At 42.4% G+C, this 23,152-nt stretch overlaps 1 protein-coding gene and 1 long non-coding RNA gene across 9 annotated transcripts; one reads left to right on the top strand and one right to left on the bottom strand.

The window, feature by feature from the left end:
* Nucleotides 1-2,500: 2,500 nt before the first annotated feature.
* On the top strand, nucleotides 2,501-16,275 carry SLC16A14 (solute carrier family 16 member 14). 8 transcript variants are annotated; one of them, XM_066557075.1, is made up of 8 exons: nucleotides 2,501-2,882; nucleotides 5,124-5,173; nucleotides 6,480-6,567; nucleotides 7,017-7,234; nucleotides 7,489-7,787; nucleotides 8,616-8,759; nucleotides 11,248-12,240; nucleotides 13,392-16,275. In XM_066557075.1, the coding sequence occupies exons 5-8, from the start codon at nucleotides 7,526-7,528 to the stop codon at nucleotides 13,538-13,540; spliced, it is 1,548 nt and encodes a 515-aa protein (XP_066413172.1). In that variant the 5' UTR covers nucleotides 2,501-2,882; nucleotides 5,124-5,173; nucleotides 6,480-6,567; nucleotides 7,017-7,234; nucleotides 7,489-7,525; the 3' UTR covers nucleotides 13,541-16,275. The 8 variants fall into 8 exon arrangements, with proteins under 8 accessions (XP_066413172.1, XP_066413171.1, XP_066413170.1 ...); XM_066557074.1 differs by lacking the exon at nucleotides 5,124-5,173; XM_066557073.1 differs by having other exon boundaries at nucleotides 5,124-6,567.
* On the bottom strand, nucleotides 15,531-16,744 carry LOC136560924 (uncharacterized). The gene is made up of 2 exons (XR_010784219.1): nucleotides 16,639-16,744; nucleotides 15,531-16,472 (listed from the first exon to the last, which is right to left on the bottom strand). It is a non-coding gene; the product is annotated as an uncharacterized lncRNA (long non-coding RNA).
* Between the last annotated feature and the right edge of the window lie 6,408 nt (nucleotides 16,745-23,152).

Below are 23,152 nucleotides of genomic sequence, written 5' to 3'. Positions count from 1 at the left end.
ATTAGGAAGGGAGCACGGACAGCAGATGAATGGAGATTATTATCCCTCCTTATTTAGTGATAGTGAGTCCACACCTGGGATAATGTGTCCTGTTTGGGGTTCCCCAGTTCAAGAAGGATGTCAAGAAACAGGAGAGGGACATGCAGAGGGGTGGATAAGATGGCAAATGGCCTACAGCATACAACTTGTGAAGAGTTTAGAATAAGTTGGGCTTGGTTTGCCTGGCAGATAAGAAAATAAGGGGATATCTGATGACAATGTAAAACTACTCAAAGGGAAGTGGCAAAGATTATTGAGCTGGACTCTTTTCAGTAGTAGCAAATGGCAAAACCAGAAGGAAAAGTCACAAGCTGAGTCCTTGGAGTTGTGTCTGGATGCATGTGATTGAGCATGGCTGGTGCTACACAGGAACATACTGCCCAGAAAGGCTGGCCAGTCTCTATCCTTGAAGGCTTTCAAGCAAGGGCAGCTTAAGCAAGGCCATGACTGACCTGCAATACCACAGGTCACAGTCCTGCTTCAAGTGGAAGGCTGGACAGGGTGGATCCCAGAGATCCCTTCCATCCACCACTTCTAGGGCTATGCTGCCACAGTGACCCCCAGACAGTAAAGGAAATTGAGTTATCAATCTTCCTACTTCTGCCTTCTTCCGTCTCTCCCTCCACTCCTCTTTGCCTCTAAGTTATACTATGACATCTAATTACCTTCATGTTTAAGGGAGTAGTAAATCATCCTTCCTTTTCATTTGGGGTTACTCTGCTTGCCATCCAAGCATTTTACACAGTTAAGATTTCTAAGGTACCAGTAAAAGCTACCTTAGAAAGGTACCTTTTAGATTAAAGATTTCTAAGGTACCAGAGTCTGTCACATTTTGTTTACCTCTTATTTTACTGGATCAGGCACCTTATTCTTCTTACCTAAAAATGGCAGACTTTTTCTGATACTATAGGATTGTCCTCTCCATTCTTACAAAATGGACTTCTTTCCTTTTGGAACACAATTCGTACTCTTGCTGTTAGACCTGCACAGTTTAGTGGTTACAATTCAAGTAGATCCACACATACTCATCTTCCTAAGGGACAACATAAATCCAGAACAATAGCCCAGAACCCCTGTGGTATATGAACCAAAACTGCTGAAGCAGTATGACACAGCTGAGTAAATTCTCCATCAGATCAAATCTCTGTTGGCACAAGGATTTAAGCACATAGGTGGCACTCAGGTACTGGAAGCACTGGGTTAACAGCCAGTCAAATCTGTTTCTGCAGCAGACTTAAAGGATGTTAGCATGTTAGATAATACATAAATCCAAGTGTATGTGTCTCAAACTTGAGTACTAACAGTAGTCAATAAGCAGCTAATTTCAAGTGCCAAACCCCTAGCATTAAGCCTTTTAAGAAAGCAGACTGCAGTCAAAAAGCTAATGCCAAGTTATAAATTAAATTCTGGGATACAAGTGCCCATACACTGTTGGGCAAGGTATTATTGTAAAAGATTAAATCATCAGGGAACACATGTACTGTAGAATGACACATATTTGCAATGTACTATCACAGTCTTTTAAAATGGAAATCTAGTTTTGTTTATGAAGGAGACATAAATAAACCTAATCACAAGTCTCTGACACTAATCTAGTTATTTATTCTGCAAAAGAACTTCTTTTTGAAGACTATAACGCAAAGTAGTGTTTTATGTAAAGACTGAAGCCCTAGCAATAGTTCATAATCTGCCACACACTTGAACCCGACTCAGATAGAAGCATATCATATTGATATATTTGATAAATTAGATCCATAATCAGCATCAGCACATTTTTAAATGAAAAAAACAGATCAGACTTGCATTTATCAGTAGATGGAGGAGTGTCAAGCAAAAATGCAGAAAAAATATTTAAAAGCCCCAAATTAATATTTTTAACCTTCTTCTGACCATTTCTTCTCTAACAGATTCTGTGCCACGTTTTGCATATAGGCAGTATGTGTAACACAGAACGTTCCTGTTGGCCTCTCCTCATTTTGTCTCCTCTCAAGATACTTCTTATGTTTTCTTGAAGAGCCTTCATTTATACTACTCAGTGCACTGCTAGGACATCAAGAATCTCTGAGAATGAAAGTTATGGGGTGGCATATGGTCACCTTAGCCTGGGTATATTCACTGCAAATAGAGCAACGAATTGCAGAACGTAAACCTCATTAGTCAGGTTACTTAGAAAGATCCAATGGAGGAGCAGATACTGGTCTGAAAAAGTAATGTATTTTTGCAGCTCTTCTCCCAAGGGTGGAATATTTTTGAAACTTATTTATAGTGCAAATAAGGTACCACACAGTAAACTTCCCAAACTGCATTGTCAGGGTGGTTTGGATACATAAGTTCAACCAGCCACTCTGAAATAAACATATTCAACGGCCGTTAAAATCTCGATACTGGCTGATTTTATTGGATCATATCCTCCAGCTCTCTGGGATGTAAATTTCCGGCCATAACCTGTGCAGCAATAAACTTCGTTCAGCCACAAGAGTGTGCATGTGAGAGGATTGCAAATCTGCTCTGCCAAACCAGAATTAGCCGGTATCGCAGGAATGAAAGAGCGTGGAGATTTCAAATTGCAGAGAATGGAGACAAGGCGGTGCAGAGGACGAGCTGCCTGGGGAGCAGGAGGCCCCAGACCGGTGCCGCACTCTTATGGAAAATAAGCCCCAGGGTGGTGAGCAGGGGCGAGGCTGAGCCGGCGCGGGCGCTGAGCGGAGCCGGGCGCAGGTGGACACCGGAGCCCGCAGCAGCCGCCGGGGTCCGGGGGCGCGGAGCAGCGCCGCGGGTTGGGCTCACAGCGGGACACGGTGCCGAGGCGCTCAGGGACGGCGGCGTTGGCGGAGCTCGGCGCGGTGAGTACCTCGGGAGGAGCCGGGAGCCACCACACGGCAGCGGCACCGGAGCGGGAGGGGAACGCGGAGCGGCCGCGCCGCCTGCGGCAGAAGCGCGCTGGGCTGGGCTGGGCTGTGCGGGGCTGGGCAGTCCCGGGCTGTCCCGGGCTGTCCCGGCGCGGGGCTCCCGGGGCCGGGGGCGGCGGCCCCTCGGAGGTGCGGCGGACCAGGAGCGCGGCTGCCGCAGCGGGGTAACTCGCGGTCATCCTTTGTGCTCGGCGGGCGGGCGGGCGGTGCCGCGGCCGCGCCGCCTCCAGAACGCCGCCCCCGCCGCCCGGCCCCGCCGCAGCCCCCGCGGGCCGAGCCCGCGCCCCCGCCCCGGCCCCGGGCTGCGGGACAGCCGCGGCTGAGCTGTCCCTGTGGCAGCCCCGCCGCCCGGGCGGTGGCGGCCGTCCCCGCCCAGCTCTGCTTCGCAGAGGTGAACCGAACCTACGCTGGGAAGTGCTGGGAAGGCGTCGGGTGTGAAGCTCCCAAAGCTGTTCTCTTGGGAGAAAAAAGTACATCCCCTGCCTTCGGGCCGCTCCCGAAACAGGCTGTAAGCCTGTACAAAATAGAGGTGCACGCTTGATGCAAGCCGTGCACGCCCTTGGGACCAAGGGGAGATAACGGTTCACCGTCTGAGCCATTCCTGCTGTGTCCGGGGACGGGGCGCCACGCGTGGGTCACAGCGGGGCACAGCAGCACCGAGGGGTCTCCGGGGAGGCCGCGTGAGCAGGGCTCGGAAACATCCCTCAGGGAGGGGCAGCAGGGCAGCACCCCCGGTCTGGAAACGGAACTGCCGCCGACTTCATGCAAACTTGTGACCCTGGCAATTAGTTTAGCCTTTTAAGCATTTAATTTCCCTGATTTTGTGCTCCCTTCTGGGCATGCATTTTTATGCACTGGGGCTCTGACTGGCAGAGGTGGCCGGTGTCCACATCTCCGTACAGCTGCTGACAGGTGAAGTGCTAGGCATGTTAGCAAGGTGAAGTCAGACTGCTGAAACATATAGCAACCAAAATAAACCATGTTTTTAACAATGTTTCCTCTGTATGCCTTCAGCAACCAAATAATTACATGTGTCATGATTTCTGGGAATATTACAAAGTAAACCTCATTACTAGTTATAATGCATATATGAGTTATCCATTGGAACTGTCTTTAAAGTACAATTTTATTCTATATTTTTTTAACACTGAGGCAGTCAAATGCTGGAGGTAGTTGACCAAATATATGTAAATTATTCATCATATGGACTTTTTATAGCAAGAGCAGATGTTTTTCAGTGATCTAGTTGACCTACAAGTTAGAGAGCCATAGCTTCACTATGGTACATAGAACTTGGGTGTTTTGCTGCTAACTTAGGTCTTATTGCAGCACCTGCATTTGTCCCTAAAATAGCTCATGAGTCAGGTTTTCAAAAAAGCTCAGCATCTTCACAGGCACTAATGCTTGGGCCATTTTTCTAAGAGCTCTGCATACTTTGTGTGCATTTAGTCTAAAAAGCTTTTCTGGGGGAAAAAAAAATCTCATTCTTTTACAGGTAACCAAATAAGAATCCAGATTCCCCTGCCTTTAAATGAAATTCTTCCTGAGGGGCTGTATTCAAACACTGTTACTGTGAGTGGCTCTTCCCTGCTTAGCTTGTTGGGGAAACTGGCTGGCTTCATCAGCTGCTGTCATTTTCACTACAGTTTCTCTAGGATTTCACAATTGCAAAGGGTTCATTTGGCTCCTCTGCCTTTCATGAGCCTGTTCTTGGCAGTGCTGTGTGGGAAGAAGGTTGAAGGCAGGTATGTGCCTTTCTCCTGGGTGCAACAGGCCATGGGATGATCAGACTGTCCTGGGGAAGAGATCCAGGCATCCAATCCTTGCTTTATCCAGGGACTGAGTTTGTGCAGTTATTGGAGATGACCTCCTCTGCTTTTGAGTGTATTCACTCTGAAATTGTCACCTTAATGAAAAGTTAATAGTGTGAAAGTAATAATAAGCAAGAATTCAGTTCAAATGGAAAATATATGCATTTTCTGAAGATTTGTGGGGGTTGATACAAGCATGACATTAACTTGCATCTACTCAATCTAAGCCAATTCTGTCAGCAAGACTGCAAAGAGGAGTGTCATAACTTTGCAGCTCAATATCAATTATTTTTCTTCAAATAATTTAAAATATGTAAAAGATGTGCCTATTTCCTGTCCAAAGAAGAATTTTTTTTGTATCCAGTATCAGGATTCAGGTGTGCACAAAACCAGTCAAAAGTATAAGAGAGAAAGGTGAGCCTTTACATTTAATCTTGACTCTGAATCTTCAGTTACATAATTTTGTATTCCATTATCTAAGATGCACTGTAATCCCTCACACATTTTCATTAATCTTATGCAGAGCATGTACAACAGCTTGCGATTTTCCTTCATTCTGCCTCTTCTCATTATTTCCCATTAGCATGATTATTCACTGTGTTTATCACCTTTTTGCACCTAGTCTCTCTCTGCCTTGTGAGTGGGCTGAATCCTCCGTAAGTAGTCCTGTAACCTACAGCAGCAGAGGATCTGGCTCCCAGTATGTTATTAGGAAACGGTTGAGATGTCATCTTTAAGACCTATCATTTGCAGAGGAAGGGTGAGGTATAATTATGACTAAGGCTATCCTCTTTAATTTAATTAATAATATAATTTAATAATTGTGACCAGACTGTCCTTTTATGGTCAAAAAACCAGTCTGTAGCGCTGCATGGCTCTGACTTGTTCCCCTGCTGCTCGTCCTCCCTCAAACACCCTGCAGGACCTCTAGAAGCACCTCTAAGCACTATCCCCATTCTCTGTTTCCCAGTTTGGAAAGGAACAGCCTGGAAGGCATTTTAGTATCCATTTCCACTGGCAACTCATCAGTTGATCCCAGCTGATCTGTCTGTGCAGCAAGTGTTAAATGTGCACAGTTCTTGTTCTTCCTCACTGTGTCACCAATACCTCCCATGGCCAAGTTAGGGCAAATGACAACTTATGGATGTTCTTACTACAGAACATCCATCTGTGAAAGATTTGCTACCAGGAGTGCAACATATTTTAGCTGCAGCTCACTTGTGAGGCAGATCAGTGTGCTCTCAGAACCTACACGCTCAAGCTGTCCTTAGTTACACCTGATTCCCTGCACTGCCAGGAAGGGTCAGGTGGCACTCGAGTAGAAAGGGAACTTAGGCAGCAGCCAGGCTGCTACCAACAGGTGTTCACTGGTGTCTGGGACTGGCCAGCTCTGATTCCAGCTATGGGTTACTGTGGAATGCCCCAGCACCTTCTCTGTGTGTTTATCTAGCAATAAAAAAAAAGCAAAATGGTTTGGAAAGGTATTAACTTGAGAAGCAAAATGTACTCACATATTTAAAGACAAATCTTGAGTTGGTACAGAATTAAAGAATCTGGGTTTCTGTTTACTGCCTGTTTGCAGCAGTGAGGAGCCAGCCCAGAGGCACACATTCTGAGAGCTCACAGGAGACATAAGAAGCTTTTAAAATCAATTTTTGATAACTGTTTTCCCTTTCCACTGTCGTGAAGCTGATGTTTCTTTTTTATTTCTCTGGAGAAGAAAAGAAGACAAAAAATTACCATCTCTGGTAATTTGTATCATTGCATTCCTAGTCTCCATGGAAACCTATGTGGTGCTCCACAGTTGGGTAAGATTTGAATCTGTTGCTGCAGAAATCAGATGGAGGGAAGACTGGATTATGCACCTCGACTGTTAATCAATTAAAAGAGGTTTTGAAATTATTTTCACCTTGTGTTGCAATCTTGACTTAGAGTAACAATAGAATAAATCAAAGTAATCAAATTAAGCTAGTGTGACCCGATCCTATGTACACCTATGCATGTAACTCTGCCACTCAGTCTGATTCTGATAGGCATTGTCATTAATTTGGGAGAATTCTTTGTTTTTAGTAGGATTATAAGGATTAATACTATGGAAACTGAGCACATAATAGCAAACTGTTGTCATGTTGACTCTATTAAAAAGAGAGGCAGTAACAATTGCCTTGTTGTGATTTATGTAAGCAAAACATTTTGAAAATTAAGAATCTGAATTCCTTATCTTTTGCTGTCTTCATTTTGTCCTTCCACTGCTAAGGAAGAAATACATCCCCAAACTGGTTTCCTCTGAAAAGATGTGGTAACTTCATCTACCTGCTGCTTCTTTACTCCAAGCTTTATGAACTGGAACACAAAGGCACATCATCTTACTGGGACAGCAGAAGGTGACACAGAGAAGTAATATACAGAGAGAGACCAATCTTTTTTGTGACCACAGTCAACCCATGAAGAGTGAGGGCTTTCAGCCACCTAAAAGTAAGTAAAATATATAGTAATGGAAATAGTGCAGCCTACTGTCAGCCTGTAAATAGTCCTGCATAGACAGCCATGATAACAAGTTACACAAAGAAATAAATTAATTGGACAATTTCCTAAGCATTTTACATTTGAACAATGAAGTCACAGTGTTCACTACAACTGCACTAACTACAGTGGTGAAATATGATAGTGATTTATGGCATTCACCATAACCAAACCACAAAATCGGATTATTTTGTATGTACTTTTAGGTATTTACTGCATTTGCTTCAGAATACTGTGGAGAAAATGTATGCTAGTCGAGAGGATATTGGATATGATTTTGGAGATGACTCCAAAGTTGGAAGTAAGCCAATTAAACCTAATCCAAACATCGATGGAGGATGGGCTTGGATGATTGTACTTTCCTCTTTCCTTGTGCACATACTCATCATGGGCTCCCAAATGGCCCTTGGAATACTCAACATGGAATGGCTTGAAGAGTTTAATCAAAGTCGTGGCTTAACAGCATGGGTTAGCTCCCTCAGCATGGGCATCACACTTATTGTAGGTATGTGCCAGCATGACGTATTTTAAAACTAGATATATTTTTAGAATATGTTTGCCATTCATCCCTAAAGTATTTTCTTATGGTTGTCCCAAACTGACCTTTTAAAGTCACCAGGACAAATTTTACAATGTAGATGGAGAAAGGGAATAACAGGGAAGATGACAGGGAAGACAGTTAGCCCAGCAGACTGCATGAGCAGGAAAGGAGGGCTGTGACTTCCAGGTCTGACTAGAATTAAGAAAACATGATCTGTGAAGCTTGGAGTCCTCCCCCTGCTGCATCTGTGAGGAGAAAATCTTGAATTCACACAGTTTGTATTTCAGTTTGGCAGCTGAATGAAAATGTATTTTTTCAGTTGTACTTGGATCAACCCAAAATAGTATCTGGAGGAAATGTTTGTGTATATATGTATATACACACGTATGACTGCCTAAATGAAGACTGAAAAAAGTTATGTTTATATCTGCCTAAACTATTCTACTGCAAACAAGATAAAATGCTAAACTTCTGGTTACTTGTGAAAAAGTCTTGCACTTATAGAGCATCAGCATGGGGAACAAGAGTTTCATCTGATTCCTCTCTTTAAACTGTCTCTTCTTCATGGGGCCACTGATTGTAGGTCTTGCAGGTATTTGCTAAGTATTTAATCAGTTGGTTGTATTTCTCTTTCCATGATTTTAAGAGATAATATGAAAAATAAACTGACTTGCACGAGTTGCTTGATGTTTTAACATTTTGTTTATAACCTTAAGAAACTTAAGGTGAAAAATTATTAGAGCATAAAGAATTAAATACATAATTTATCATTTCTTTCATGTTTTTCAACAGGTCCTTTTATTGGTTTATTCATCAGCATGTGTGGGTGCCGCATGACAGCCATAATTGGAGGGATCCTGAATGCCCTGGGTTGGATACTGAGTGCCTATGCCTCAAATGTGCACTACCTCTTCCTCACCTTTGGAGTGACAGCTGGTGAGAGCTACACTAATGTCTGAAGGTTCTTTCAATTATTTTTGATTACTTTGAAGCTTATTTGAGTGAGTAAATAGGGAAGGTAGACTGTAAAGTTATTCCAGCTCAACTTTCACACTTTTTACAGCCTGTTATCTTTTTAGGAAACTTATTTATTCAGTGGATTGGGCCCAGTGACTTCTGTTGTTGTTTAAATTTGCCATGTGAAGGTGTAACTTCTATCAGTTTCACCCAAGTAAATATATTAGAGGGCATTTTTAATTAGGGGAGTTACTGTAACCCAAACTCTGACAAGTAAAATTTAAAGATGAATTTCATATCTAGCTAACTCCTCTCCTTGCCACAGGAAAGAATTTCTATACATAAATTTTTATCTAGCTTTCTGGATGGAGAAACACTGAGCTTATCAAAGATCACTCTGATGACTCTTTACACCACCTTACCATAGACTTCAGTAATATTGTAAATTCCTGAACAAAGAACAATGATCACAGAGAGGATCCTGCCTTTTTCAGAATTTCTGCTCACTGTCCCTCCCTCACGAGCTGATCACTCACTCTCGGTCCTGCCCGCTCACTCCCATCCCCTCACTCACCATGCCCAGTCCCGGCCCATCCAGGGAATTCTCTCCATGTTCTCATGGCTGCCCCTGGAAAGCTGCTTTTCCCTTGCAGTGGCCACCTCTTGCTGCCATCACCTCTGGGCCTCCTCGCTGTGCCTGTGGGCCTGCTCATGGCTGCTGCCTTCAGGCCATCCCTCCGATCCCAACTTCATCTCTCCATTGCAGCCACCCTCAGCACATTGCCGAGGGCCCCTTCCCTCAGGGCTCCACAGCTCCTGGCAGCCGGCTGCCCTGGCAGCGCCCGGGCTGGCTCCTCACGGCAGCAGCCCCAGGAGCAGCGAGCGGCTGCCCTGGCAGCGCCCGGGCTGGCTCCTCACGGCAGCAGCCCCAGGAGCAGCGGCTGCCCTGGCAGCGCCCGGGCTGGCTCCTCACGGCAGCAGCCCCAGGAGCAGCGAGCGGCTGCCCTGGCAGCGCCCGGGCTGGCTCCTCACGGCAGCAGCCCCAGGAGCAGCGGCTGCCCTGGCAGCGCCCGGGCTGGCTCCTCACGGCAGCAGCCCCAGGAGCAGCGGCTGCCCTGGCAGCGCCCGGGCTGGCTCCTCACGGCAGCAGCCCCGGGAGCAGCGGCTGCCCTGGCAGCGCCCGGGCTGGCTCCTCACGGCAGCAGCCCCAGGAGCAGGGGCTCCCCTGGCAGCGCCCGGGCTGGCTCCTCACGGCAGCAGCCCCGGGAGCAGCGGCTGCCCTGGCAGCGCCCGGGCTAGCTCCTCACGGCAGCAGCCCCAGGAGCAGCGGCTCTCCTGAGGGACAGAGAGGTCTCCCCGAGTCTGTGGTTGGGTGTGGGGAGGGACACTGGTGCAAAATGAAAGCCCAAAAATAAAAGCCCAATTTGTATATTTGCCTAGGTAAGAAAGAAATAATTCTAACAAGCAAAATAGGTCAGCTCTGGTCAGCGTCACTGTTGTGACATTTAAGGGCTTTTTTTTCGGGCTTTTTTGGAATCACATCTTTCTCTGGCCTAGCTGCAGCTAGATCATGCTGTAGCTGCATGCAGCTATGTTAGCACCTATTTAGGAAAACTTCTAAGTCACAAAACACTTCTGAATTACAATCACAGTGAGTTGGGAAGCATCTTCTGCCTACACCTGTTCCAATCCAAATCCCTCTATGAAGAATATGCTGTAAGAAAAAATGGTGAACTGTTACCTCTAATGATGTGCTTGCACAATTCATCGCTTTCTGCTTGAAGTATATGCCATGAATACCCAGCCTGGTTTTTAACTACAGGTGAAGGGTTTTCAACAGAATTAGAGATCTGCCTTGTAAGACTGAGCAGCTACTGTGTGCCCTCCCTGGACTGCCCAAAGAGAACCAACCTGGAAGCCACCTGAGGTCCCACCATTGCAGTAACCCCATGTGCTGACTCCTCAAATACATGTCAAGGTCACTGTGGCTCCAGTAACTGAACAAGGACAGGAACTCTGTGTGAATCTTCATTGCTGGGGAACTTAGGTGAAAGCAACAAGATGCGCTCACTAAGCAGTTGTGGTCACTGATACCATCAGATGTGGGTATTATAATTGCAGATATTTCAAAATAGGCTGTGTCTATGTTTGTCCCCATAGTAACTGTCACTGATTGGTTGTGGGACATTTGTAACTTTCAGTGTTGTCATGCTGACTTGAGATAAAGGTTTTGTATTCCATGTGTTTAGTTTTTCTGGCAATAAATATCAGTGTTGCATTCTCTCTAGAATGAATATTGCAGATTTTGGAAAACACTATGAAACGGAAATGAAAGCTAACATCAGAATTGAAAATCTATTATTGGTGTTACTACGATGCTTACACAAAAATGAGGAATAAAACGGATTTTTTTCATTGCTTTTTATGTTGTTGGCAAACAGTTCAGATTTATTTATTTTTTTTATAGGTATTGGAAGTGGCATGGTTTATCTGCCTGCAGTGGTCATGGTAGGGCAATATTTTCAGAACAGAAGAGCACTTGCACAAGGGCTCAGTACCACGGGAACAGGGTTTGGAGCTTTCCTAATGACTGCCTTACTGAAGTATCTCTGCACTGAATTTGGGTGGAGGAATGCCATGTTCATCCAGGGGGCCATTTCCCTGAACCTTTGTGTCTGTGGGGCACTTATGAGACCACTCTCCCCCAAAGAGCTCCGTGAAAAATATGTGGTGGGAAATGATAGTGAAGAAAATCGGGCAAAAGCTCTGTCCCAGTCTACAGAGACTATAAAATCTAATGGAGTCCTTGGGGAAGAACCAGAGAAAAAAGAAGAGACAGCAAATGAAGAAGTGCTTGGCAGTGTGCAGCACATAGAAATTGGAGGTAAATCTGGAAGTGGAAGGAGCATGTATGGACTGCGCCTCTTTAAGACAGTGAGCCAGCTGACAGTTACAGTCAGGAAGGGCTTTGCACTCTGGTACTCCAGCTACTTTGGAGCTGCATCACTGTTTACCAATAGAGTATTTGTGGCCTTTATCATTTGGGCTTTGTTTGCCTATAGCAGCTTTGTCATTCCCTTTATTCACCTTCCAGAAATAGTCAAGCAGTACAAATTATCTAGGCAGGACAATGTTTTTCCTTTGACATCCATTATAGCCATTGTTCATATTTTTGGTAAGGTGATCCTTGGAATCATCTCTGATCTGCCATGCATCAGCACATGGAATGTCTTCCTCATGGCTAACTTTACCCTGGTCACCTGCATTCTTACTTTGCCACTAATGCAGACATACATTGGCCTGGCTGTGGTTTGTGCTCTAATAGGATTTTCTAGTGGCTATTTTTCTCTAATGCCTGTTGTGACTGAAGATTTAGTTGGAACTAAACACCTTGCAAATGCCTATGGCATCATCATTTGTGCCAATGGAATATCTGCTTTGTTTGGACCACCCTTTGCAGGTAAAAAGTTCAAGTTGCTAACCAACAGATGTTTGTGTAATGACCGTGTGACTATTTGTATTATTAAACATTCTTATACTATGAGCATGTGTAGTTAACAAAATCACAGCTGCTCCAGAATGGACATAACATCAAGATTTACACTGTACAGATTTACAGCTCACAACCTCTGCCATCCCCAGTAGAAGGGAGAAGTGCATGTATGCTGTCCCTAGAGTTACTTAGGTTTAAACACACATTCATTATAAATTTCCTCATAGAAAGAGGTGGGGGAATACAGAAGAGATACAGGTACTGATTGTCAGTACTATATCAGACTCCAGCTCTCTTTTACAGAGGTGCTGCTGAGAAGAAAGCTATGAGAAATTTGGGAGTCATGGCCTTAGTCAGCCAGGGCAGCTCTAGGCTGAAGGGAAGGCAGCAGCAGCATGAGCAGCCCAGGAAAGCGAGAGCCCCTTCTCTCCCCACCCCTGGGTGAGTGACACGAGCGAGAAGAAAGCTCTCTCAGTGCCCCCTGAAAGTAGCAGTGTTTTACTCTGCCACGTTCCCTCAGCACCTCCCAGTCTGTGCTAAACCAGTCTCTGAATTTGGTCTTTGGTTAAGAAGCAAATTGGATGCAAGCAGCTGATGTAAAGAGAGCTTCTGATCTTGTGGGTACATCGCAATGCAGCCAACGTGGAGTGAGGGAGTTTGGCTTATTTGGGTTCTCAAACCTTCCCGAAGTAATGAATGAGTAACTTTAATGAAGAAGTAACTTTAATGTGTTTTTGCAAAGGAATTGAGGCTGGAATGAGAGTCATTGCAGTATTGAGATTGTATCTCTTGAACAGTCTTGTATTGGTATGTGAGGCTTAGAGACAGTTATGGGGAATGTGTTTGCTTGCACAAGCCATAGCATTTTAAATACCCAGTATTGGGCATTTTACAGAGGCAGTGATAGGGAGGAGGAACTAATTGGTTTGGGATTACAAAATGTTGATTTTAAAATCAAACCTGTGATAATGTATTTGAAAAATACTGTTTTTCCACAAAGCATCTATAGATTTGACAGAAATGTCATGAAAGAAATGTGAAGTATTTTTTGAATTTTCTCATGAAATGTACCTTTTTGGCAAACTTTGTAACAAACATGTTCTGTTCTTATTTTCCAGGTTGGATCTATGACATCACACAAAAATACGATTTTTCTTTTTACATAGCTGGATTGCTATACATGGTGGGAATAATATTTTTACTTATACAACCTTGTATTCAAAAGAAACAGTCAAGACACAAATCTACAGAAGAAGCACAAGTATAGAAAAAATTCCAGAACTTTTTTACAGAACTTTTTTGGTTTTGTGTTTCTCTTGTGTGACAGTATGAAGATGTTTTTTCTTATAGAACTAACCACATTTAGCTGCACTTAAGTGAAAAGCAAACGTGCTCCATAAGGCTTATAAATTATTGGAAATGTGCTTTTAAAATTAGTTAAGATATTTTACTTTAGAACTGCCAAATACAGTGATTAAAAGTACACTGCTAGTTAATCAATATTAGAACAATGATAAGAATACTTACCCTTGCTTCTCTTTTAATATTTCACCATTAACCATTGGTGAAAATCCACTGACTGCAGTGCAGTTACTCTGATTTACACTAGTCCTGTGAGAGAATTTGGTCAGGACAAGAATTATTTATAAAAGTCCTTTCTACTGTGTATTCAATCTGATGAAAGATTAGTTACTGGGTATTAGAAAATGATTGTATTTCTTGCCTGGCTACTCAAATACTGTTGAAATGCTACTATAATAATTCAATTAATTCAGCATACTAAAATTACTATTTCTGTGATGCAAATCTGAAGAAAAGTTCTCATATATTTCTGAAATGATTCAGTTGGACTCAATAGGTCCTTCCCAACCCAGTATATTCTGTGATTCTACTTCAACGATTTTCAATTTTGTTTTTTAAAGTATCAACTGCATCTAAAGTAGCCACCCTCAGTATACAGGCTGCATTTTAAATGCTTTGACACTTAATGCACCTGAAGAAAAAACCCATAAAGGAAGAAACAGGAAACATATTGAAAATATCATTGTGACTGGAAAATGTTTCCAGAAACAGTTTGAGTTCTTTGGCCCCTTTACCTAATTAAAGTTATTGTAGAATTTAATAACATTGCCACTGACTTTTTCCATGGGAATGAACTCTACTACAGCACACTAAATTTTGTTATAATTTAATTTAATTGTTCATCAACTTTGTTACATATGAGCAGTTGTGTTGCTGCTTGTAATGTATCATGAACTGACTAAGATTCGTCATGTTTGAGAAATTTATTCCCTAGAAAATTAGATACTGCAGACCATGGAGTAGCAAAAGAGCATTTAAAATATTAAAATAAATTTTCTTAACGTTAAGGATCTGGTAACCAGTGCAGAAGGTGATGTATGGCGGTTGAGGGCATAGTTTTTTCAGCTTTGAGAAGTGAGTTTGATGTTAATTTTCCTATCAAATAAGAACCACTGTAAGCTTTCATCCTCTTAGCTTTATTAAAGTTCTTTGCATGACGAATCAGGTTCTTAGTTTAATATTTCTACGTGATGCTGGAATTCCTTAAAAAGCAATTGGAACTATTCCATTATATCGAAGAACTGTTGGGAAATAGTTCAGTACACAACAATATCAATATCCTTATCTTTCTAGCTGCAAGGTTGGTTAACAAAAAGTAAGTTCTGAATGTGTATTTTTCTATATTGCAATTCACCAGCTTCTTAGTGTTGCACTTCTACGACTCTTGTCAGGGACATACTTTAAAGTATTCCTTAAAGATCACTGAAGTGAGTCAAGTTAAAAAATAAAACCTTAAGAAACCCTGAATTAGTTTAAGATTTACATCAGTGCAATCATATAGGGTAGTTATGTATGGCCTTTAAAATTCACATAAGACAACTGAGGTGGCACTGAACTGCAACACATGGTGTGAACACACAGTCAGTAACTTAAAACCAGCTTTTGTTATTGGAGAAAATGTACATGTAAATTTTCACATCAGTTCTTTGTTACAGGTTAAATGTCTTCTTGGTGGGAATGCTGCTGATGGCTCATTTGATCTGAGCTTTTTTTTTTTTTTGAAAGATATGTATCCTTCATACATAGATCCTCACTTTGTCTTTTGTCAAAAGCAATGATATTTGCATATTACAGTAATGAAAAATATGTTGTTCACTTGTGATATCTGCAATAGATCTTTCTATAGAGGTTCTTACAGGGCCATATGTTGGGAATAAACTTACATTACCCAAAAATACACTTTCTGTCCATTTATTAAGTTAGTATAGTATTTTAGCCACACAATGGAATTTGTATTTGTCATTATCCTAAAAAGAAATAATCACAAAGACGAAAGAATATATATGGAAGTGCTTCATATACATAAAGATCAACAGTCACTGAATGTTTCCAGCATTTTGGTATATAGTTCTAGAACAAAAAATCCTTAATATAAATCAATTAATATTTAAGTATTAAAGTACTGGTTTATAAAGAAACAGAATTATACAAGAACCCTGTATTCATAGTTTTTAATCAATTTATAAAATTCAAGTTTAATACTTGACATGTTAAAAATTGTAAACTCCTTACACTCTTCAAATATGAAACTAGTATATCCAAATACTGAGATCACTGGTTTAATACTCGGGTCCTAGATCTAGTAAATTGTAAATGATGTATTAATTACCCTCTATAAATGACAATGCCACAGCATCTCCTATAAGCCATGGAGTACCTGTAGCATAGATACAAAACAGAGAAATCAGAATGAAGGAATACAAAGTAGCTACAACCTGTTCTATTGCAGTAACTGCTATGATGCTGATAAAACAAAATTTCAGGATACCCAACCTATTAAACATTGTAGTATTTACATGTTGCTCCTGGTAAAACATATTTTATTTTTCCTCTTTCAATCCTTAAAAAGTCTGTTTTCTGTAGTAAAGAAGAAAAGTCCGTATGTCTGACCCAATAAACAGCCATGCCTTACAACAATTACTTCAATGGAACATGCCCCTTTATTCAGCTAGTTTTTCGTTCTTGGTACTTTGCTCCTGCCCCCTTTGGAGCCGTGGCTGACATTTCTGTGTGCGAAGGTTCCCAGCCCAATTCCTGGGGGGCTCTTTCATTTCAGGTGGGGCTGTGTCACGCAGCCTCTCCACAAGAGCTTCCCAGGGCACATTGCTGTCACGTAGCTACTTGTAAGAGAAAGTAGAGGCTTAAAATCATCATTTGGCTTACTCACTGCTGATTATTCTACTCCACAAAATGTGTTTAGACAGCACAGAGGCCTTGTATGAAGGTCACTTGCAGTGCAAGCTGCCCACGCATTTTGAAAGATGCAGTGATAGTTAAACTCACAGGAGATCAGAAGTTTTGCCCAGGGTTGCCAGTGCAAGATACCACATGTTTTTCTGTGAAAAATCTGAGAAGCTATTTTTGGTATAATATCCAAGGCCTTTCTGCCACTGAAAAAAAAAAAAAAAAAAAGCAGCTGTCATGCCACGTACTTTCCTGGTGTGTAATTCATACAGCTGCTCTGAAATCAACCAAGCTGTGTAAACTGATGCCAAAACCTTGTCAGTATGTAAAAATCACCTCAGAAATAAAATCTGTTCTCAAGGTAAGTAAAAGAGTCCTTGGGGTTTGAACAGAAATGTGATTTTAGAAGACTTTCAGATGTACTGTAAGATGTACTGTTTCTTGGGGGATGCTTCCTGCTTTCAGAATGACTTTCAGGTGGAAATAACATAAGGAAGAAAATGACTCCATAAACAGAATCAGGTGGAAATAATATAAGGAAGAAAAAAAAAGATGTAATCTGTTAGATAACAGAACCATCACAAAGAAAAAATAGGAAGATACTCTGTGTGATATATTATCTACTCATTGTAGAACAAGAACATAGAAGAATGTTCTTTCATACAAGAACACAGAAACATTAATTTTCCCCACAAATGTTCCACTTTTCTTTCCAGGTGCAGTTGCAGGAGCCTAAGTGCAGTTGTACTCAATGACTCCAATGCAAGTGGTAACAGAAATAGAAAAGCAAAACTCCTGGTGTAACTTGTGTTACACACTGCAGATGTAGCTGGAACTGCTTCCCTCACTGCCTACAGCAAAGCTGTCTCAGAGTACGTGTGGTCCTGGTTGTTCTTATGCAGGCATACACAACATCCTAGCACATTCTAGCAGAGCAAAAGGAGAGATTATTGGGGAAAAATGTGTATAAGTGCTGAAATGAAAATGTATGAGCCTCTTAAAAGTTCTCTTTACATTTCTGCTTACTCTCTGCTCTCACCAATCTTCTTTGCCCATGAAATAAGGACACCATGAATGGTGAAGTTTTTAATGAAGTTAAAACAATATATACTAGTTTTTAGTATTGCATATTTTTATTTCCAAACACAGTGCTCTATTAAAAAATACAAGAAGAAAAGCAAAGCTGATTATCCCAGCCATTCCTGTGGCTCTGGATAATCCTGGTCATTCCCTGGCTCTGGATTGTCCCAGCCATTCCCTGGCTCTGGGTTATCCCAGCCGTTCCCTAGGGGGCTCTGGGTTATCCCAGCCGTTCCCTGGCTCTGGGTTATCCCAGCCGTTCCCTAGGGGGCTCTGGGTTATCCCAGCCGTTCCCTAGGGGGCTCTGGGTTATCCCAGCCATTCCCTAGGGGGCTCTGGGTTATCCCAGCCGTTCCCTGGCTCTGGGTTATCCCAGCCGTTCCCTAGGGGGCTCTGGGTTATCCCAGCCGTTCCCTAGGGGGCTCTGGGTTATCCCAGCCATTCCCTAGGGGGCTCTGGGTTATCCCAGCCGTTCCCTGGCTCTGGGTTATCCCAGCCGTTCCCTAGGGGGCTCTGGGTTATCCCAGCCGTTCCCTAGGGGGCTCTGGGTTATCCCAGCCATTCCCTAGGGGGCTCTGGGTTATCCCAGCCGTTCCCTGGCTCTGGGTTATCCCAGCCGTTCCCTAGGGGGCTCTGGGTTATCCCAGCCGTTCCCTAGGGGGCTCTGGGTTATCCCAGCCGTTCCCTGGCTCTGGGTTATCCCAGCCGTTCCCTAGGGGGCTCTGGGTTATCCCAGCCATTCCCTGGCTCTGGGTTATCCCAGCCGTTCCCTAGGGGGCTCTGGATTGTCCCAGCCGTTCCCTAGGGGGCTCTGGGTTATCCCAGCCGTTCCCTGGCTCTGGGTTATCCCAGCCGTTCCCTAGGGGGTTCTGGGTTATCCCAGCCGTTCCCTAGGGGGCTCTGGGTTATCCCAGCCGTTCCCTGGCTCTGGGTTATCCCAGCCGTTCCCTAGGGGGCTCTGGGTTATCCCAGCCGTTCCCTGGCTCTGGGTTATCCCAGCCGTTCCCTAGGGGGCTCTGGGTTATCCCAGCCGTTCCCTAGGGGGCTCTGGATTGTCCCAGCCGTTCCCTGGCTGTCCCGAGGCGCGCTGACAGCGGCCCTGCCCCGGGGCGCCCTCTGGCGGCCGCCGCGCCCCGCAGCGCTCGGGATTTGAGGCGGGCCCGTCCGAAACAGCGGCCGGGGATCGATCGCAGGCGGGACTGGCGCCGGGACGCTGCACAGAACAGCAGCTCGCTGCCAAAGCATCGGGAAAACACACACAGTGCTCAACGGTGGTGTCCACGTCAGGACTTCTGTTACAGGACGTAAGAATAGCACCTAGTGAACAGTCTAAAATCCTCTGAAATGCACATTGAAAGAGTCTGGATCTCCTGGAGAGCAGGATTTATGCTCACAACTCCAGTCAGAGAAATGCCATGCTTGGGGTAACAATGCAGACACCTGCTGAGTTCAGCCTGCAAGGATGCACTGCATGGCATGGACACACAGAGCACCCACATTCCACTTTCCAGTCCTGAGTGGAGAGACTGTTCTATTTCTTCTGTTCAGAAATCTGAATATGCTACTTGATAATCCCACAGAGAGCAGCATTCCAGTATATACATAAATTACTCTGGAAATAAAAACTCGTATTATTTAGGCAAATTTTTAATTCCCTAGGTATACTGCTGAAATGAGAGAAAGGGAGCATGGCTTTACTTGTTCTCATAGTTTACTGCATTATGCCAAAATCATGTTTTTATTAGTATGCAACTTAATGCTTTCTAGGATTTCTTTAAATTCCAAAATATCTAGGGCTTTGTGTTAAACTAATGAAAAGTTTACTGCCCTCCATAATACCTTATCCTACTCCACTCACACTCTTCAAAATGACAGATGAATTCCAAATATACTGACAAATAATTTCCTGGTCTCTCATCAATCCATTCTCTTCCTCTCCTTTAGTTATTTTTACTCCCTTATTCTCCATTCAGTTGTTCCCCAGTCACAATATCAACTGATTTATCTTCAAACTGAAATACAGCCTAGAATTTTAGCAAGCTTATCTACTCCCATCTGGCCTTCATTTTTAAATTAATGACACGCTCTATTTTCCTGTCTCACCATTTCCTCCTGTGCTTTCTTTGCCCCGTCCCCTTTTTCTTGTGCTCACTTGAACTCACTCTCACTAAAGCATCTGTAATGCTTTGGTAGCCACACAACAGGAACAGCAGCACAGCCGCATCCTCTGGAACTGCCAGTCTGACACAGAACTTTTCTTGAACTCTTGTCCCACATAGCCTCAAAATAATACAAATCTTGCATAAAATGAGCAATCTCATTTTGATTGGGATGTGCTCTGCACCAGACATGTCCCACTCTCCATACTACAAGTTTAATCTGCCTCTGAAGTCTTTCAGAGCATATCTAGTTGTCACAGCAGAATCAAGAGAACTAAACCCATTTTACAGTTCCTCATAAGGTCTCACTGGTGCTTATGCTCTCATTAATAGCTCCACCCAGAAACTGATAGGTTTCATTCTGGGCCTCTACAGCACTCTTGGGGATAAGAATAAAGTTATTTTTCTCTTTAAAACATTTCTCTTCCAATTTTCCATAAGATAAAATATTTTTCTCTCCTACCTGAATACCTGCAGCAGCCTTTTTCAGGCTCTGACAGGGATAGAAAATACAATTTTGAGGTCAAAAATAAACTTCCTATATGATAGCTCTGAATTTTTTAGCTTTCCATCCCAATTTCCTGACCCTGCACAGACCAGGAAGCTGGAACAGTTGACCTCCCAAAGGCCTTTCCAAAACATTTTCTCTCTTTTGCACCAACAGATTGCCCCTCATTCTCCTGCAGCTTCCAGGTTATCCTTCCAATCCCCTACCCCTCATTCAGCATGGAGAGGATACCCTTAGCTCCAGTTGTCCAATAATGGCAACTTCTGTTATTCACTCTTTAACGTTTCAATTCAACAAGTACATACTATTTCCCATAATTTCCTGAGGGCTGGGAAGAGCTTCCTAGCAAGCAAGCAAAAGTCACCTCTTCCTCCTCCTGTGTTTCTAACAGTTCCCTGCTGCAAAATCTAAAAAAATATTGAAAAAATAATCTCTTTCCTTGTGCTCATGTCTTTTGTCAAAGACATAAAATGTAAGGAATTTTTGTTTGGTGATGATAAGGGGACCCCAGTCTGAGGGTGACGTTTCTAGACAGTAAATAATACAAATCATAACACAAAGTAAAGGTTTCACATTTCCAATACTTAATCCTGGAAGTAGTGTGCAACACCCAGCCATGGGCTGCAATGGAATTACCTGGATCACTAAGTTTATTATAAAACAAAAGCTTGCAGGATAAACACAGCCTTTCTAAGATCTGTTTTTTACTGCAGCCATTCAGTTTGATTCATTTATTGTCTCAAAAAAAATGACAATCCTTATTTACTTGTTGTCTTAAGTAAAGCAGACAGATTGATGATTATGCTAAACCATGAATCAAAGACTGCTGCTCAGTAAAGATAACTATTTCAATTTGAATTTTTTGGGTTTTAAATTTTTACTGTCTCAAATCTGTGTGAAACTTGAGAAAGTCTGGCAATGTCTTCAAGCTCAGAAAGGAAATGATGTACAGGAGCAGTGGGACAGGAAGCTGTTTCAGGAAGTCATAGTTACCTCGGCACACATTGAGGACGTTCCAGAACTCTGGCACCAAACACTACAGCAATCTGAAGTGGGAAAAAATGAAACCAAATACAAGAGACAACAGATTTGTAAAAGCCTGGAATTTCTTTCCAGGTTATGCAGGTACATCTTAAAAAAAAAAAAACAAACAACACCAAAACCAACCCAACAAAAAGTCAGATTTTCCCCCTATGTTTTTCTAGAGAAAAAATTATTTAACATGAATATTCAGATTCATTTTTGGATCAACTTTCCCACATACATACAGATTTTTTATGTAAAGACTGTGCTCTTTACTCAGAGGGAGGTTAGTAAAACAACTGAAAAAGATACTTCAGTCATATGCTTTGGGGAAAGTAATGATGGCTCTGACATCATGAGTCCCTATAGTTCTGCTTCTTATCTTACATAGGTACACTTAAACCAACATGAAATTGAAGGCAGTTCCCTTCTACAGGGATGTGGCATTTTTTGACTTATTCCTTTGTGATCCAGTACCAAACCAAGCTGTCCTTCTGTAAGTCTCCTACCTAGTGAGCAACTGCCCATCCTGCAGTCAGCTGAGTATTTCTGCTTCAGTGTCCAACTTGGAACTTGGCCTGTTGAGTTCAGCACTGTTTTCTTCAGATCACTTACCTAGTTTATCAAATTTCTGTAATAAAATTACTGGTTCACTACAAAATAGAATCCTGAATTCAATCTGCTACACTTTTAATGAACAATCAGTGGTACATTCTGAAGCTGCATGTTGTTTCCTAACAAAATGAATGCAGCCATCCAGATTTGTACAGGATTTTTCCCCCTTATTTTTCATGGAAGTTGAAACTATACTGTCTATTGGCCTATTTTTATGCAGCAGTTTACCTTCCAAAGCATTTTGGCAGATTAATTACAAAACTCAGCATTGTGTGAACACCTTTGAAAGAGCTTTGAAAATGACACAATTTTAAGATGTTAAGATTTTTTCTTCCCCCCCCCCCCCCCCCCCAATATTCCTGAGGTAACCACATGGGAGGAAGCTATCACCTTATCTTCCTTCATGTATTTGGGTAGGTGGCCCAATATTCTGCAGCTCTCTTTTCCATGCCATATCACACTGCAGAATCAGTTTGCTGTCAGTTCTCCTTTGCTTTTTTGCATTCCAAGCATCTCTGTTCTATACAGTTGGTAATTTCCCTCAAATTTCTTATGCAAGTACAAAATGATCTACACAGTCAACTAAAAATGGTCCGGCTGATCTAATTCAAGCTGATACGAAAGAATGCTTCAAATCTTCTCATCCTGGGAATGATGGGGATAAATATTTTCACTGCACATCTATTTAATGTTGAATGATCAAGCAGGCTACCACACACATATTTGACTTTTTCTTTATTAAAAATTATTTATTTCTAGAAATAATAGTATGGCTATTCTAAAATACATTTAGTATTGAATTTTTTAAAATAATGTATGTAAACTAACAATGAACTAACTGTGAAAATCTATTGAATTTTAAGTTTTCTATGACATTTTCATTCTGAAAGTGCTGGAGAATATTTGATGACTTGTACTAATTGTTCACTCATCCAGAAATATAAGTAGAGCTTTCTTCTCTTGCTCAACACTATCATCAATTAATTTTCTATCATTGCAAATGTAAAAACCAAATCCAAAATTGTGCTCTATCCTCTTGGCTTCATGAAATAATGAAAAGAAACATAATGATATGTTATTTCACTGCCCAAAAAGAACAGAAAATATCTCAAAACAAACATGAATGTTTACAGCTGTATGGTTGTTCTTATAAATTTAGTTAAATGGTAATGTTTAGGTAATGTAAAATTTAGTAAAATGGTAATTACTAGTTCTGGCACCTTACTAA

This window comes from Molothrus aeneus, chromosome 10 (genome assembly GCF_037042795.1).
Source record: "Molothrus aeneus isolate 106 chromosome 10, BPBGC_Maene_1.0, whole genome shotgun sequence".
In the NCBI taxonomy this organism is placed as follows: Eukaryota; Metazoa; Chordata; class Aves; order Passeriformes; family Icteridae; genus Molothrus; species Molothrus aeneus.
Note: the sequence above shows the minus strand (reverse complement) of the source record. Positions and strands in the feature narration are given on the sequence as shown.

Bases quoted from the DNA above. Each gene is read 5' to 3' on its own strand.
- SLC16A14 (XM_066557081.1), top strand. From the start codon at position 7,526: ATGTATGCTAGTCGAGAGGATATTGGATATGATTTTGGAGATGACTCC. The intron at 7,788-8,615 runs GTATGTGCCAGC...GTTTTTCAACAG, and splicing joins GGGCATCACACTTATTGTAG to GTCCTTTTATTGGTTTATTC. The intron at 12,241-13,391 runs GTAAAAAGTTCA...CTTATTTTCCAG, and splicing joins GTTTGGACCACCCTTTGCAG to GTTGGATCTATGACATCACA.